Source organism: Geotrypetes seraphini, chromosome 11 (assembly GCF_902459505.1).
Source record: "Geotrypetes seraphini chromosome 11, aGeoSer1.1, whole genome shotgun sequence".
Classification (NCBI taxonomy): Eukaryota; Metazoa; Chordata; class Amphibia; order Gymnophiona; family Dermophiidae; genus Geotrypetes; species Geotrypetes seraphini.
In genome coordinates this window covers 60,868,603-60,883,553 of record NC_047094.1, presented here as the reverse complement: position 1 = coordinate 60,883,553, position 14,951 = coordinate 60,868,603, and the positions used below count along the sequence as shown (strand labels likewise).

At 42.1% G+C, this 14,951-nt stretch overlaps 1 protein-coding gene across 1 annotated transcript in view; it reads left to right on the top strand.

Annotated features, from left to right (window-relative positions):
- The window catches only part of UBALD1 (UBA like domain containing 1), a 44,041-nt gene extending 39,575 nt beyond the window's left edge, over window positions 1-4,466 (top strand). Inside the window, exon 3 of the mRNA XM_033914651.1 lies at window positions 777-4,466. Coding sequence (XP_033770542.1) covers window positions 777-1,097 — 321 coding nt within the window. The 3' untranslated portion in view covers window positions 1,098-4,466. The remainder of the gene's footprint in view (window positions 1-776) is intronic.
- The last annotated feature ends 10,485 nt before the right edge of the window (window positions 4,467-14,951 follow it).

Genomic DNA, 14,951 nt, shown 5'->3' with positions numbered 1-14,951 from the left:
GGAGGAAAATATGTTTGTCTTTTTTTCACTAAACTTCCTATGAAAGAGTGGTAGCCATACTTTGTTTAAAATGAATCCTTTGTCTCCACTGAAGTGGCTGCTATCTCCACTGCCTTTGCTTCCTTTTGGTGGCAAGACACATAACCTCAATGAAGTCAAAGGATGTACCTTAAAGAAAGCATGGTAAACCACTCAGTCATAGGAAGTATAGAACAAAAAGGACTGCATTTCTCCCCTCCCAAATTTTTAACAATCTGATTAACATAATTCCATCCCTCTAAGAAACAACTTGTTTCAAAAAATTTCCCCACCTCATTTTGCTGCCCTGTAGTATTTGCCTACTAAAATGGCCTCTAAACAATATGTTAGATTTTGTCTAGGTGTTTCAATCCTTCCGGGTTCCATCCTACACTTAATCTGAGCTGAATGAATTTCAGTACAAATATCTTAGCATATGATGAAAAATCACAATCTAGTTACTTCCAACATGCCAGAGCTATACTAGTCACTGTAAAACAGGATGTCAGTGGCAGCTGACTCTCTTCTTATGGTATGCATTCTTTCTCAACCTTCTCCATGCTCTGAAATAGCTTTTCTCTTTCATATAAGCACTGTGCGGCTCTTTGTGAGTTTGAATCGTGTGAGGGTAATTCTATAACACAGCACCAAGAGGTCACCCACATACTTCACACTCCTAGCCATTCCAAGTGCTGTCCTATCTTCACTGGCTTTGTACCCAGTTCTTTAATTCACATGTTCTTTCTTTCTCTCCCCAGATGTGCACACCAGCCAACACACCTGCCACACCTCCCAACTTCCCTGATGCACTTGCCATGTTCTCCAGACTCAAGGCCTCTGAGAGTTTCAACAGCAGCAGCCCAATTTCCTCCATGGCAACCTCTCCTCCACCCCCACTTCCTGCTCACCAAGGGAGCTTCAGCCAAGCGTGGCCTGCTGTGTCCTCCCCTAGCCAGCAGCAGAGCCTGCGGACTTCTGTTCCAGCAGTTTCCCAGCCCATGGGATGGCCAGCCACTGTCTCCCAAGAATCCACTTCTGAAGAGAACAGGCTCAATGCCGCAATGGAGGCAGAGAGATGAAGAAAGACGGCACATCCACGAACAGGCCATGATTTCTGTTCCTCACCTTTGTGAGACTGGGAAAAGACAAGGTTGTAGCCAAGAGACAGACATCCTGGAAGATGAAGATGTCACCACTGCCATCCAAGGGCTAGATCTCACACTAGAAGTGGTTTATTCTAGAACTGAGACATAGGAAGAAATAAAATGTGTTTATGAGTGTCACATGGATGCACAGGTCTTGTGTTGCCTGGAAGCGGAAAGGGAACTCCAGCGTCTTTTGTTTCTGTCTTAACCATGACTGAGCAAGTTTATCTAAGATTCCCAGTATTTGCATGCAATGTGGCACAGAGGATAGTCTTGTTTCCCTTTCCAGTCCTTTGTCCTTAAATGGTTGATGCCACAGTACTTGGACAAAGATTATGGAGGGACATGTCCCTGAATTGTCACCTTCCTTACTCACCCCAGTTCTTACCTCAAACTTGCTATGCTCAGCCAAATATTTACCAAAACTCAACAGATGGGAAGAGTGTGGATCACAGGATATTGTTTTCACAAAGGAAAAAAGGGATTAATAGCCATTGTACAAGTCCATCTTGTCTAGATGTTTCAACTGCTAACTATATCAACTTCCAAGAAGTGAGAGAAAACACAGAGTGCTGAAGAGAAGACAGATCTGGGGACTTCTTTGTGCTTTTTTTTTTTTTTTTAGTTTTACAGCATTTAAAAAGTGAATTTAAAAGCAGCCTTTTTTCCTCCCTATAGGCTTTGGTTTTGACATATATTGTGAGACATGTAAATGAATGGCCTTTGCTCTATGTTTATAAGATTAACTAGTGTCTTACCTTGAGTGATCACACCCTTCTAGCCCAAAACAGTTCTTGAAGAAGGATACTGAGTCTAAGCAATGAGCAAAGGAGCAGGCTGTGAGATCATATGAGGATAACGGCACTTTCAGATTGATTTAAATATATAGATTGGATATTATACAGTGGATGCATAGTCTGGACTTCTGGATCAGACAGCTGTGGATGTCAAGACAATGATTGGTTATTATACTTTATCATGATGTTGATTAGAGCAGTGGGCCAAGAACCAGGGAAGCCAGGATTCAAATCCCACCACTGCTTCTTGTGACCTTCGGCAAGTCACATTACTCTCCATTGCCTCAGGTAAAAACATAGATTGTAAGCCCTCTGGGGTCAGGAAAATATCTACTGTACCTAAATGTAACTCATCTTGAGCTACTACTGTAAAGGTGTGAGCTAAATCCAACATCCCTTCCCCAGGACTATACCAAGCCATAGTTACACCCTGTGTGACTTGCCTGCTGCTCTCCCTGCCCCATTAATAAGAAGAGGCAGTGGACTGGAGCCATTTTTGCTCCCTCTGAGGCCGCACTGCTTGCAGTCTTTGATACGTCACTACCCTTCCCTTTTCTATTGCACCATGACATATTGCTGTTCTTGGGAGCAGTTTGAGTCAGAGGTGGAAGGACATGACATGATGACATGCTAATCTTCAACACTTCAGCAAATGGAATGGGGTCAAAATATATCTGGCTCAAAACAAACAGGCGGCTGCATCCATGTGGATTGTGAGCAAGCTTCCCTCCCTATGCTTCCTACTCCCCACTCCTCTTCTCCTCCTCTCTCCCCCCTCCCCCCACCTCACTGCGTCCGGGAGAATTCTAGAAACCGATGGGAATTGCAAGGCCGTTTTCCTAATTAATACAGTATCACAGACCTTACTTTTGGGGTAGAAACCATAGCCTTCTGATTAGAAGCCAGACCTCTAATGCCTATCTGTGGAAGCATCAGGCTGTCACCAGCTACTTTCTAGCTACTTCAGACACAAAATGGATGTTCCCAGCACTATATGAAGAACATTTTTGCATGTATCCATGTAAGGGTAAAACTTAGGAGTGGGGGGAATTACAATGTAAGGGCCCCACACTACAGAAATTACAGAATCTATCCACCCTGAATCTATCCAGTAAGGGTTATGCTTGTTGTTTTAGAGGCAGTTTAATAAGGTGGGGGTTTAGGCAGTTTCCTTCTGTTCCTTATGGATTCCAGCTCAATTGGAACTTGATTTCTGCTTGCACATTTCTAAGGGGGGAGGGGGGTTGCCAAATTTTAACTGTCTCCTGTTAAGGCCAGCCATCACAGCTGCAATCCTTGGCCATGGCACATACTGCTGCTTCCTCTGGATTGCACACTTGACTGTGCTCACCAGATGCCACTACCACATGACAGCAGAAACTGTGCATGCTGCTTCTACAGAAAAGAATGGCTTCAGGAAACAAATTCAGTCCTCCCTTACAGCAGCAATCACTACTTCCATTAAGCTAGCACCAAGAAGGCTTGAATTGAGATGATAATTCTCCTTTGTTATAATTTCACTAGAAAGGCTGTGGTTCCTCTGAGACTTACACATAAGGACAATGTGTACTGCTGTAAAGTAAGACTTAAAGGACATGACCAAACTTTTGGATCATATGATGAGAGTTGGGTTGGTAACGCCATACATCTTACCTCTTCCATATCCTTATAAATCTAATCAGGTCTTTATATATTGGGTTGACCCCTGGGTTTTTGGCTCATTTTATTGCACTTCGAGCAGCACATACCCCCCCAATAGTCCACTATCTATCTTTTCTTACCTCCTCATGATCCCACCATCCCTTTTTCCCTTCCTTCTGTTGGTCCTATACTATGACCACTACTGCCCTCCCAGTTCCGGAGATGAAGCAGTAAGAGGATTCATTGCTAGCACAGTGCCTTTAACCACAAGTCTGCACTCAAGTGCTGCTGCATTTACTCTACTTCTGGTGCAAGGGGGGAACATAGCAGTGCTTGAGTTTATAGGGTTACCAGACATCTGGATTTACCCAGATATGGCCTCTTTTTAGAGAACTGTCCAGGTATCCAGAAAGCTTTCTAAAATTTGAGGATTTTGTCCAGGGTATGGCTCTCCCCTATCCTCCACCTACCTCCTCCATTGAAATTAAATCTTCAAACTGGCTGGCAGCGTCAATAAGGTGAGCCTGCTGCCATTGGCTGCCCTGGAATCCTTCATTCTGCAGCTGTCTCACCTATGTGAGAACAGGACGTTGCTGCAGAAGGTTTCTGGGATAGGCCAACAGCAGCAGGCTCACCTCATTGATGCTGCTGGCTGGCCTGAAGATTTAATTTCAACAGATGTAGGGGATAGGGGAGAGCCACTTGATTCCAGGGTGATCTGGGACTGGAGAGAGAAAGCCCGCAACACCAGATTCTACTGAAGGAGGGGGATTGGAGGGAGGAAAAAGAGAGAGAGTGAGAGAAGCACCCACAGGAGGGGGTTTGGAGGGAGAGAGAGGCACCCATAGGAGGTGGCTTGGAGGGAGGGGAGAGAGAGAGAGAGCAGCACTCGCAGGACAGTTGGAGGAAGGGAGAGAGAGAAGCACTTTCAGGAGGGGGTTGGAGGGAGGAAGGGAGAGATAGGAGCACCTGTGGGAGGGGGTTTGCAGGGAGGGAGAGAGAGAAAAAGAGAAGTACCTGTGGGAGAGGAGTTGGAGAGAGAAAAGCCCTTTGGGAGGAGGTTACAGGAAAGGAGAGAGAAGCACCCATGGGGGAAGGTTGTTGGAGGGAAAGAGAGAAAAGCACTAAAAGGGTACAGAGGATGGGAGCAGGAGCAAGACTGGTGGGAAGCAGGGATGGGATAGGGCCAGGCATGGGGTGAGCATGAGGTCATGTGTCCTCTTTCTTGACTTCACAAATATAGTAATCTTATGAGTGTAGGCCTGTGCTTAAACGCTCCACACCGGTGCAGAATCTGCTTGCTCCTTTCTCTATAGACAGACATTAGAATGCAGTACAATGGGTAGAGTTCTAGGGCCTGGATGCACTAAAATTAGCAATCATCTAATGATTGTCACCAAACTGGTTTTGACTGATTTAACTACGATCACATTTGCCTACGATGCAGAAAATGGCTCACCTCATGGTTTTCTCCGATCTGGCTTTGCAAATAAGGTCATTAATATTGAAATGCCATGTAAACTAGCCAAGAAATTGATGCTCTAACACAAAAAAACAAACAAACACTTTTAGCGATTTGAAAAAAGCGACTAGTCAAGACCAGTTGCTTACATGTCTTACCGATAGTTCAACCCTAAAATTAATATATTTATAACATTTATACCATAAATAAGTTTTTACAATAGGGACATATATGTGTGTTATATGTACGTTGTGGGCACGTGGGTCCGCAAGGTAAAATATTTCAAATGAAAAAGCAACAGACCCCCACCCTACATCAACCCACACTATCATACTCACTAAACAACCCCCCCTCCCCACAAAACAACCGGAAAAGACAAAGAACAATGTAAAACTGTCCAGTTGATATAGCAACAATGTACGCATGCATCAGATTTGCTAATCAGTCCTAGGCATGAATTATTATAGCGCATAATATGTGTACATCATTGGCGCGTGTCAAGTGCATTCATGTTGCAAAGTTCTTTATAACATGGCCATTAGAGATTTTCCTTCTTTTGGAGCTGTTGGAAGGAGCTTTAGGAAAGGAAAAGCGAACAGGCCTTTCCTAAAGCTCCTTCCAACAGCTCCAAAAGAAGGAAAATCTCTAATGGCCATGTTATAAAGTGCTTTGCAACATGAATGCATTTGACACGCACCAATGATGTACACATATGATGCGCTACAATAATTAACGCCTAGGACTGATGTAGCAAATCTGGTGCATGCGTGCATTGTTGTTATATCAACTGGACTATTCTGCACATGTGTGAGAGTTGCTGTCATAGTGATCATTCGGATGGGATCGAATAGAGATTATGGCGCACCTCCGCACAAATCATTTGCATGCAAACTTGTTTGAGCATCAATCACTGTTTCAGACTCGGCCAAAAATTTGACTCAGCAATTCACACAGTCATACCGACCGTGTTTAGTGCATCTAGCTCTGAGTCTATAAATCAGAAGACTGGTTTCTACCACAGAATACCCACTGAAATTCAGACCTCCGTTATTATACCATAAAGGTTATTATAAACCCAAAAAGGGAAGTAATCTGTGGAGATAGGTGGGGAAAATATAATTTGAACAAACAGGTATGCAATGAAAATACAAACACAAGAAAAATGAAATCCAGCTCATTAATGGAAGATGAACTGCTAATTGTGAAAGTGAGTGAAACCACTGGAAGGAGGTTGCATGAAGTAAAAAGAGATGCTGCCCCCTGTTGCACTGCTATTCTCCCCAAAGGCTGCTGTCCTAGTCCATCTTGTGTTAGGGCCTAAGGTAAATGCTGACTTAAAAACAGGGAGGTTACATCAGACTGAGGGATAGTATTCAGCTGCCCAGCTGCTGCATATAGATAAGTGGAAGATTTATTGGCTAATCTTTATGCCTGGTATTCAGCAGGCTTGTCCATTTCAGTAGAACTGCTGAATATGCAGCCTTAAATTTAAATCAATTTACTGAGTAAAATGCTAATGAACATTAGCAGGGCAAACAAAACAAGTGTTAAAAATTCGCCCAGCTGCCAGTTGTCATTCTTTAAACAATATTACAATAAGCAAGCAGAACAAAATTAACCAATAATAGTTTTTCTGTAGGAGATCCTCTGTAGTAGATTTTGTGGTTGTCGAGAAAACTATCATTTCACCATCTGTCACCACTATTGTCATCACCGGTTTTCTTATTTTCATTCCATTTTCACAATTTCATTAAAGAGTCATCTTTCTTTATAATTGACCAAACATCAAAAATGTGCAAAAATCACTTCAATATATAGCATCTGGACCCACTTAAAGGTATAACTTATCCACTGAACTTAGGGGCTGCTGTTTGTGTAGTTTTTCTACACAGATAATGTGACTTTGATAGCAGCTAAATAGTGTCACTGTCTGGATAATTTTTTGACATTCCCTCAGGCCGCCTCACCTCTTCCTTTTCTAATATGGATAACTATTGACTGGACATCAATCATCTGGTCAAAAGTTATCTGCTAGCAAGTCTCATAATTTTTTTTTTTTTTTTTTTTTTAAAGCACTTGCAAAATGAGAAGTAACCTAGTGGTTAGTGCAGTGGCCTGGAAACCAGAAGAACTGGGTTCCAGTCCCACTGCGGCTCCTTGTGACTCTGGGCAAGTCACTTGACACTCCACTGCCTCAGGTACAAAACAAGTACCTATATATAATATGTAAACTGCTTTGATTGTAACCTCAGAAAGGCAGTATATCAAATCCCATCCCCTCTCCCTAAATACGATGACTACTATTATTTCTAGAGCACTACCAGATGTATGCAGTGCTGCACAGTCACAAATGAGACAGTTTCTGCTGGAATGAGCTTACAATCTAAACCAGTGGTTCCCAACCCTGTCCTGGAGGACCCCCCAGGCAAGTTGGGTTTTCAGGCTAGCCCTAATGAATATGCATGGAGCAGATTTGCATACCTGGCACCTCCATTATATCAGATCTCTCTCATGCATATTCATTAGGGCTATCCTGAAAACCAGACTGGCCTGGGGGTCCTCCCGGACAGGGTTGGGAACCACTGATCTAAACAATCAAACCAGACAATACTCAATATTAATTGTGTAAGTCGTTTTGAATATCGACACCCCCCCCCCCCCTTCTTTTTCAAGGGTTATTCAAAGCCATTTGCCCCAGGTAAAGTGACTCATCAGAATGTTGTTCTCCTCGGTCTGGTAAAAGCTTTCATAACACACAGACTTTTATGGGGGGTGATTCCTGAAGACATCTTCAGATTAGGAGAAGAAAGCACCAAGTGTGCATTTGATTTTCAGCTTTTGATGCATTTTTCCCCCTTCTACCACTCACCGAGAAAGCAGGTGGAAGTTTACATGGAAACTAGGTACCTCCTTTACTTGTGGACAGTTTTTAAAGGGTAGTTTTCCTGTATAAATTTTACACATGGTCCATCCATTGGCAGCAACATTGGCTTCTCAGTGGACTCTCAGTGGGTGTTTTGGCATTTTGGAAAGGGGTGGTGGAAGAGGCGGTGGAAACGGATGACTGCAGTGAAGCTGACAGCTTCTTATCCCAAGCTGAATGAGGAGACTGAGCAAGACGTAGTCATTCTATTGCTTCTGCTCTCCCCCCCCCCCCCCCCCCCAACCGATCTGTTTTCTATTTGCTCATTTCTAATAGAGTGGATATGGGATCGCGGGCTTTTGCATGACAATGTGTTGTAAAATGAAATTCGTAGAGATTATAGTTTAAAGACCTCTTTGATTTTCTCAATATAAACTGTCCCCAGGAGGCCATTAGCAACCCTAGCTTATTACTGTTATGAACCTCCTGAAGGACATTTTAAGTTAAAATAAAGTTTTAAAAAATTACTAATTTAAACAATCTGTTTCAGAATTAATATATTATGCTTCTGGTAATATCAATGGGGTATTTTTCAATTCTTTATATCCACTGATAAAGTCAAAAAGTGGACGTCAGCCAGTCAGAACATTGAGGGGGAAAGTTATCAATGTGGGCTACTGCTAAAGACAGCTTGTATGTTTGGCTTTGCTAAATGTTAACCCCCATTATTTGTAACTAAATCTCATTACAAAAAAATGGGACCTGTGCTAAAATAGTATGATTTGGTGGTAAAATAAATGTGTGTTAATGGCAGTCCATTTTGATAACTTCGCCCCTTAGGGCCCCTTTTACAAAGCCATGGTAGCGATTCTCCCTCAGCAAATGCACTGAAGCCCATAGGAATTAAATGGGCCTTAGTGAATTTGTTATAGTAGAATCGCTACTGCTGCTGTGTAATAGGGGCCATTAGTGTGAAGAGTTTCAGTCTCTAGTAACTAGAATTGATATTGTGATGTCATAATGCCTCATTCCATCAATGCCTCATCCTCATCAGTAATGTCACAATGGCTTATAACAGGGGTGTCCAACCTTTTGTCTTCCCTGGGCCACATTGGCAGAAAAATAAAAATTTTCAGGGGCTGCGCAAACGCTGCAGCAAAACAGAGGAGGGAGCCGGCAAGACGGTAAACACCCGGGGGCAGCAGAGGAAAACACTGCATCGCCCTCGATCAGGGCCGCACAAAAACTTCCGGGGCCACAGGTTGGACACCCCTGGCTTATAATGCTTGGCTCACTTTTGTTACATATAACAGTGACTTGATTTCTAGAGTCATTTCTTTTTTCTTTAATTCAGAAGCAAAAATTATCAATGTGGGCTCCCATTAAGATGTATTATTTTACAGTTAATATAAAAACATAACATAAGAGTTGCCATACTGGGACAGACCAAAAGTTCATCAAGCCCAATATCCTGTTTCCAACAGTGGCCAACCCAGGTCAGATCCCAAAGAAAAAAAATGATTTTATGCTGCTTATCCTAGGAATAAATAGGCTTATGGACTTTTCAGAAATTATCCAAACCTTTTTTAAACCCTGTTAAGCAAACTGCTAAGCTAACCCCAGTTATTAGTAAAATATTAGTAACTAGGTCTTATTGCATACAGTGGGCTCTGTGCTAAAATAGCATGGGTTAGAGGTAAAATAATATCTCTTAACAGCAGCCCAGGTTGATAATCTCCTTCCTTAGTGTGAAGAAGGGTTTCAGTCTCTGATAACTTTTGTTATGTCAAAATGCCTCATTCCATCAGTGCCTAAGAGCCATCCTCATCAGCGATGTTACAATGGCTTGACTGCCCTATGCGTGTCACACTTTTATTACATATAGCAGTGATTCTTAGTTCTAGAAACATTTCATTTTCTTTATCAATGGAGGCTTCCATTAAGATGTGTTATTTTGCTGTTAACCAGTTATTTGTAACTAGGTCTCACCTCATAACATGGGGCCTGTGCTAAATTAGCATGATGTGGGGTTAAAATAACATGTTTTTACCCATAGTCCACATTGATACTAGGGGGCTCATTCTCAAAAAAGATAAACGTCCAAAAGACGGCATAAACCAGCACATGGATGTCTTACTAGACAAAACATCCAGGTGGGCATTTTTGAAACTGACTTTCTAGATCTTTCTGGTTGCTTTGTCTGTTGGACATTTTATAGTGATAATCAAACATTATACAAAATCTCTGGGGCACAATTTGGACTTTTTGGGCTAGACCTGTTTTTAAAATGAATAAAGGCCAAAAAGGTACCCAAACTGACCAGATGACTGCTGGAGGGATGAAAATATGGCCCCCACACATTTCCCCAGTGGTTCTGACCCTCCTCCCACTCCCCAAATATCTGCATGAAACAGTACATATCTGTCTCTATGACAGCTGCAGACACTGACCAGTCAGTAGGTTTCTGGATTAGCCTAGTGGACAGTGCTGTGAACTGCAGAGAAAGTGACCCAGGCCCATACGCCAACCTAACTAGTAATAATAATAATATAACAGTTTATACACTTGTGATGGAAAGTGTGAGCCCACCAAAAATCCACTGTGCTGCCATATAGGTGACACCTGTAGACATAAGGATTATTGGGGTGGTAGGTGGGTACAGTAGGTTTGGGGGGAGTATTGGAGGGCTCAGCATATAATGTACAGGGGTCATGGTGAGATGTGTATCTGACACTCTTAATGTGAAGTTCACAGCAGTGCCCACTACAGTGTACCTCTGCTTTGCTGGCATGTCTGTGTGGCCAATCCATTAAAATGCTGCCCTCTCCTACATGCAAATAGCTTGTTTGTTTGTTTTTTGGGGGGGTTTCCAATAATGGCAAAAAAATTAGACATCTAGCTGGACAAAGCATCTAGCTGGGTCATGAGGATGCCCACATTGGTGTCGGCTCGCCCTTTGACATCACTTCCTGGGCGTGGGTCCCAAAAGTGCCATCAGAGAGAGCGCCGATGTCAATGTGGACAGCAACCTCGTGCCAGGGAAGTAAAAAAAGGTATGGACAAAGGCAAGGGGCGCACGCACGCAGCAAGGAGAGGAGCGGGGGTGGGGAGGAGGAAGGGTGCTGTGCCCTTAGCATGACGGTGCCCGGGGCGGACCGACTCCCCCCCTTATGCCCCCTTACTACACCATTGCTACCACTTTAGTGCTAAGAAATAACCTTCCCTGTTAGCACTGTGTGTTTCTTGTTGCCAAGGTCCGGAACCATGGCATCCTTTACTGCACCTCACCTCCGGGGTAACCCTCAACCCTACCAAGATATGAGAGGCATTTTAACGAAAAGTAAAAGGAGTCATAGGATAGAAGAAAGAGAAGAGAGACCAAGAAAAAGATGAAGAGAAAACGGTGACAGAGTTCAAAGAAGCGTGGGATGAACACAGATGATCTAGAATCAGAAAATAAGAGTAAATATTGAAGAACTAAGTCCTGTGCTGGGCAGATTTGCACGGTCTGTGTCTGTATATGGTCGTTTGGTGGAGGATGGGCTGGGGAGGGCTTCGATGGCTGGGAGGGTGTAGATGGGCTGGAGTGAGCTTTGACGGAGACTTCAGCAGTTGGAACCCAAGCACAGTACTGGGTAGAGCTTTGGATTCTTGTCCAGAAATAGCTAAGAAGAAAAATAATTTAAATTGAATCTGGGAAGACTGGATGGACCATTCGGGTCTTTATCTGCCGTCATCTACTATGTTACATTTCCTAACACATGTAAAAAAACATACTTTTTTCAGTTTAGAAACCAGACTGTGTGACTTCTCTTGTATATATTAAACACCAGTGAATCCTGAAAATAAATAACCTGCAATGTAAGACATACTGTGTAAACTGCACAAATTTCACCCTCTAAATAACTGCCCTACCTACAGAATATCTTTTTTTCTCAAGGCATTTTGTGTGGCAATGAAGGTAAATTTTGCCACATCTTCATTCATCAGTGTTTTGATTTCCATGTGTAATGAAGTTCCACATGTGCATTGCAACAGTTCATGATGGAATAATGTTTATCTACATTGCCGATTCAATTTTGAACATCTATTTTGTGCCAGTAATGTTGGCACACCTTGTATTTCCCTGCAGGGAGAGGGTGACTCTATGATGTTATTGTTTGGTTGTTATAGCACATAAAATAATGCTGAATTAGCAAAAATAAAACTAAACTGCAACAACCAACCCCTGATACAATGCTTTTACAACATTTCGACACAACGGCTGGCATGTTGGCCTCAGAGCAAGATTTCTGTCAAGGCAGGTATTCAGTGCTGATGAGTCAGAGAAACTGAAACAAATCTCTGTAAACCTGGAGGATGTAATGGCGCAATGATAAATTAAAGATTAGCAAATCACCTGCACCAGATGGTATACGTCCCAGAGTACTGTTAGAACTGAAAAATGAACTTGCAAGAGCTATTGTTAGTAATATGTGATTTATCTTTAAAATCAAACATGGTACTGGAAGAATAGAGGGTAGCCAATGTAACACCAATTTTTTAAAAGGGTTCCAGAGGTGATCTGGAAAATTATAGATCGGTGAACCTGATGTCAGTGCAGGCAAAATGGTAGAAGCTATTATATAAAACAAACTTACTAAGCTATGCATAGGCATCAATTCATGAGACATTACATTTCTATGAAGGGGTGATTTCAACTCCTAACTCCTCTCACCTTGGGTTCTGCATCTCCAGCCCTATATGTCATGTCTGTCTGTCCAAATTAGATTATAAGCATTTCCGAGCAGGGACCATCTATAAATGTCAAAATGTGCAGCATTGCATACGCTTTTTAGCGCTATATAAGTAAGGTAGTAGTGGATGAAGGTGAGCCGGTTGATATAGTGAATCTGAATTTTCAAAAGGAATTTGACAAAGTACCTCATGAGGAAATTGGAGAGTTATTGGATAGGAGGTAGTGTCCTATTGTGGATTAAGAACTGGTTAAAAGAAGAAAAAAAACCCCAAAAAACAGAGAATAGGGTTAAATGGTCAGTATTCTCAATGGAGAAGGGTAGATGGTGGGGTTCCCCAGAGGTCTGTGCTAGGACCACTGCTTTTAAACATATTTATAAATGATCTAGAGATAGGAATAATTAGAGAGGTAATTAAATTTGCAGATGACACAAAGGACTCCTTTTATCAAGCAGCAGTAGAGTGTTTTACCGTGGGCCGGTGAGGTATATGTTCCGACGCTATCATTCAATTCCTATGAGCATTGGAGCATTTATCTTGACAACCCACAGTAAAATGCTCTACTACTGCTTGATACAAGGAGCCCAAAGTTATTCAGTTGTTAAATCACAAGAAGATTGTGAAAAATTGCAAGAGGACCTTACAAGTCTGGGAGACTGGGTATCCAAATGGCAGATGGCATTTGATGTGAGCATGGAAAAGGATCTAGGTGTCATCATTAATGATATGTTGAAACCTTCTGTCAGTTCGTGACGCAGCCAAGAAAACAAATAGGATGTTAGGAATTATTAAGAAAGGAATGCAAAACAAAACTGAGAATATTATAATGCCTTTGTATCATTTCTTAGTGTTCCCACACCTTGAATACTGTGCGCAGTTCTGGTCTCTGCATCTTTAAAAAAGGTATTGCAGAATTTTAAAAAAAGGTACAGAAAAGGGCAACAGAAATGATAAAGGGATTGGGACAACTTCCCTAATAGGAAAGACTAAAGAGGCTATGGATTTTCAGTTTGGAGAAGAGATGACTGAGGGGAGATATGATAGAAGTCTATAAAATACTGAGTGGAGTGGAATGGGTAGACATGAATTGCTTGTTCACTCTTTCCAAAATACAAGAACTAGGAGACAAGCAATGAAGCTACTAAGTAGTAAATTTAACACAAATTGGAGAAAATATTTCTTCACTCAACATGTAATTTAAAATTCTGGAATTCAATAATGTATTTGTCAATGATGTTGCTTTCCATTTCTTTAATAAATATGATTTAAACATAAAATTCTGGAATTTGTTGCAAGAAAATGTGGTGAAAGCAGTTAGCTTAGAAGGGTTTAAAAAAGGTTTGGATAATTTCCTAAAAGTCCATAAGCCGTTATTAAGATGGACTTGGGATAATCCACTGCTTATTTCTAGGATAACCAGCATAAAATCTGTTTTACTCTTTTAGGATCTTGCCAGGTACTTGTGACCTGGCTTGGCCACTGTTGGAAACAGGATACCAGGTTTGATGGGCCTTCGGTCTGTGCCAGTATGGCAATGCTTATATTCTTAATATAAATACAATCTGTTTTCTTATTTTTTTGACCAACACCCTCCTTTTGTCTCTTTTGGCTTACAGCTGAAACGAATCTGGTTTAAACTGAGGCTGTAATGTTAAGAACATTCATTCATGCTAGCTGGGTTTCCTACATTTTACCCTCCTTCCTCAACAGCCCTGTCTTTACAACCAGGCACTACAAAGCAAGCACAGCTCCCTTCATACCCTGATGTGCATGACAGTATCTGGGACTACTTTAAAGGCGGGGCAGTACAGCATTCCCAACTTCTGCTGGCAAAGAGGCAGAAGTTGGGCTTGTAAATCAAGCCTTGCTCTTCCCCAGGTTAGGATTACCACATGACTCCAGAAAAGGAGGATGGATTAAGACATTTCAATGGGCTTTACTTTCATTGAAACAATGATGTAAGGAGGACAGATTGAGACATCTAGATTTTACTTCCATTGAAAGCAATGGAAGTACAACCCAGATGTTTCAATCCGTCCTCCTTTCTCTGGAGCCATATGATAACCTTACCCAGAGCGGCACACAGTGCTTTCACTGAACCATCTGGCCAGCTTACTCTGAACTCATCAGTTTTTTGCTTGCATTCTTTTGGACCAGAAATTTCCTTCAGCTCCTTTGGGATTTAGGCTTCATTCAGTCAGTATTGGTCTCTACCCTGTGCTTTTTCTCTAATTTTTATTAGCCATCCTATTGACAGTCCTGAGTTAGACACCACAGATCACACCCCC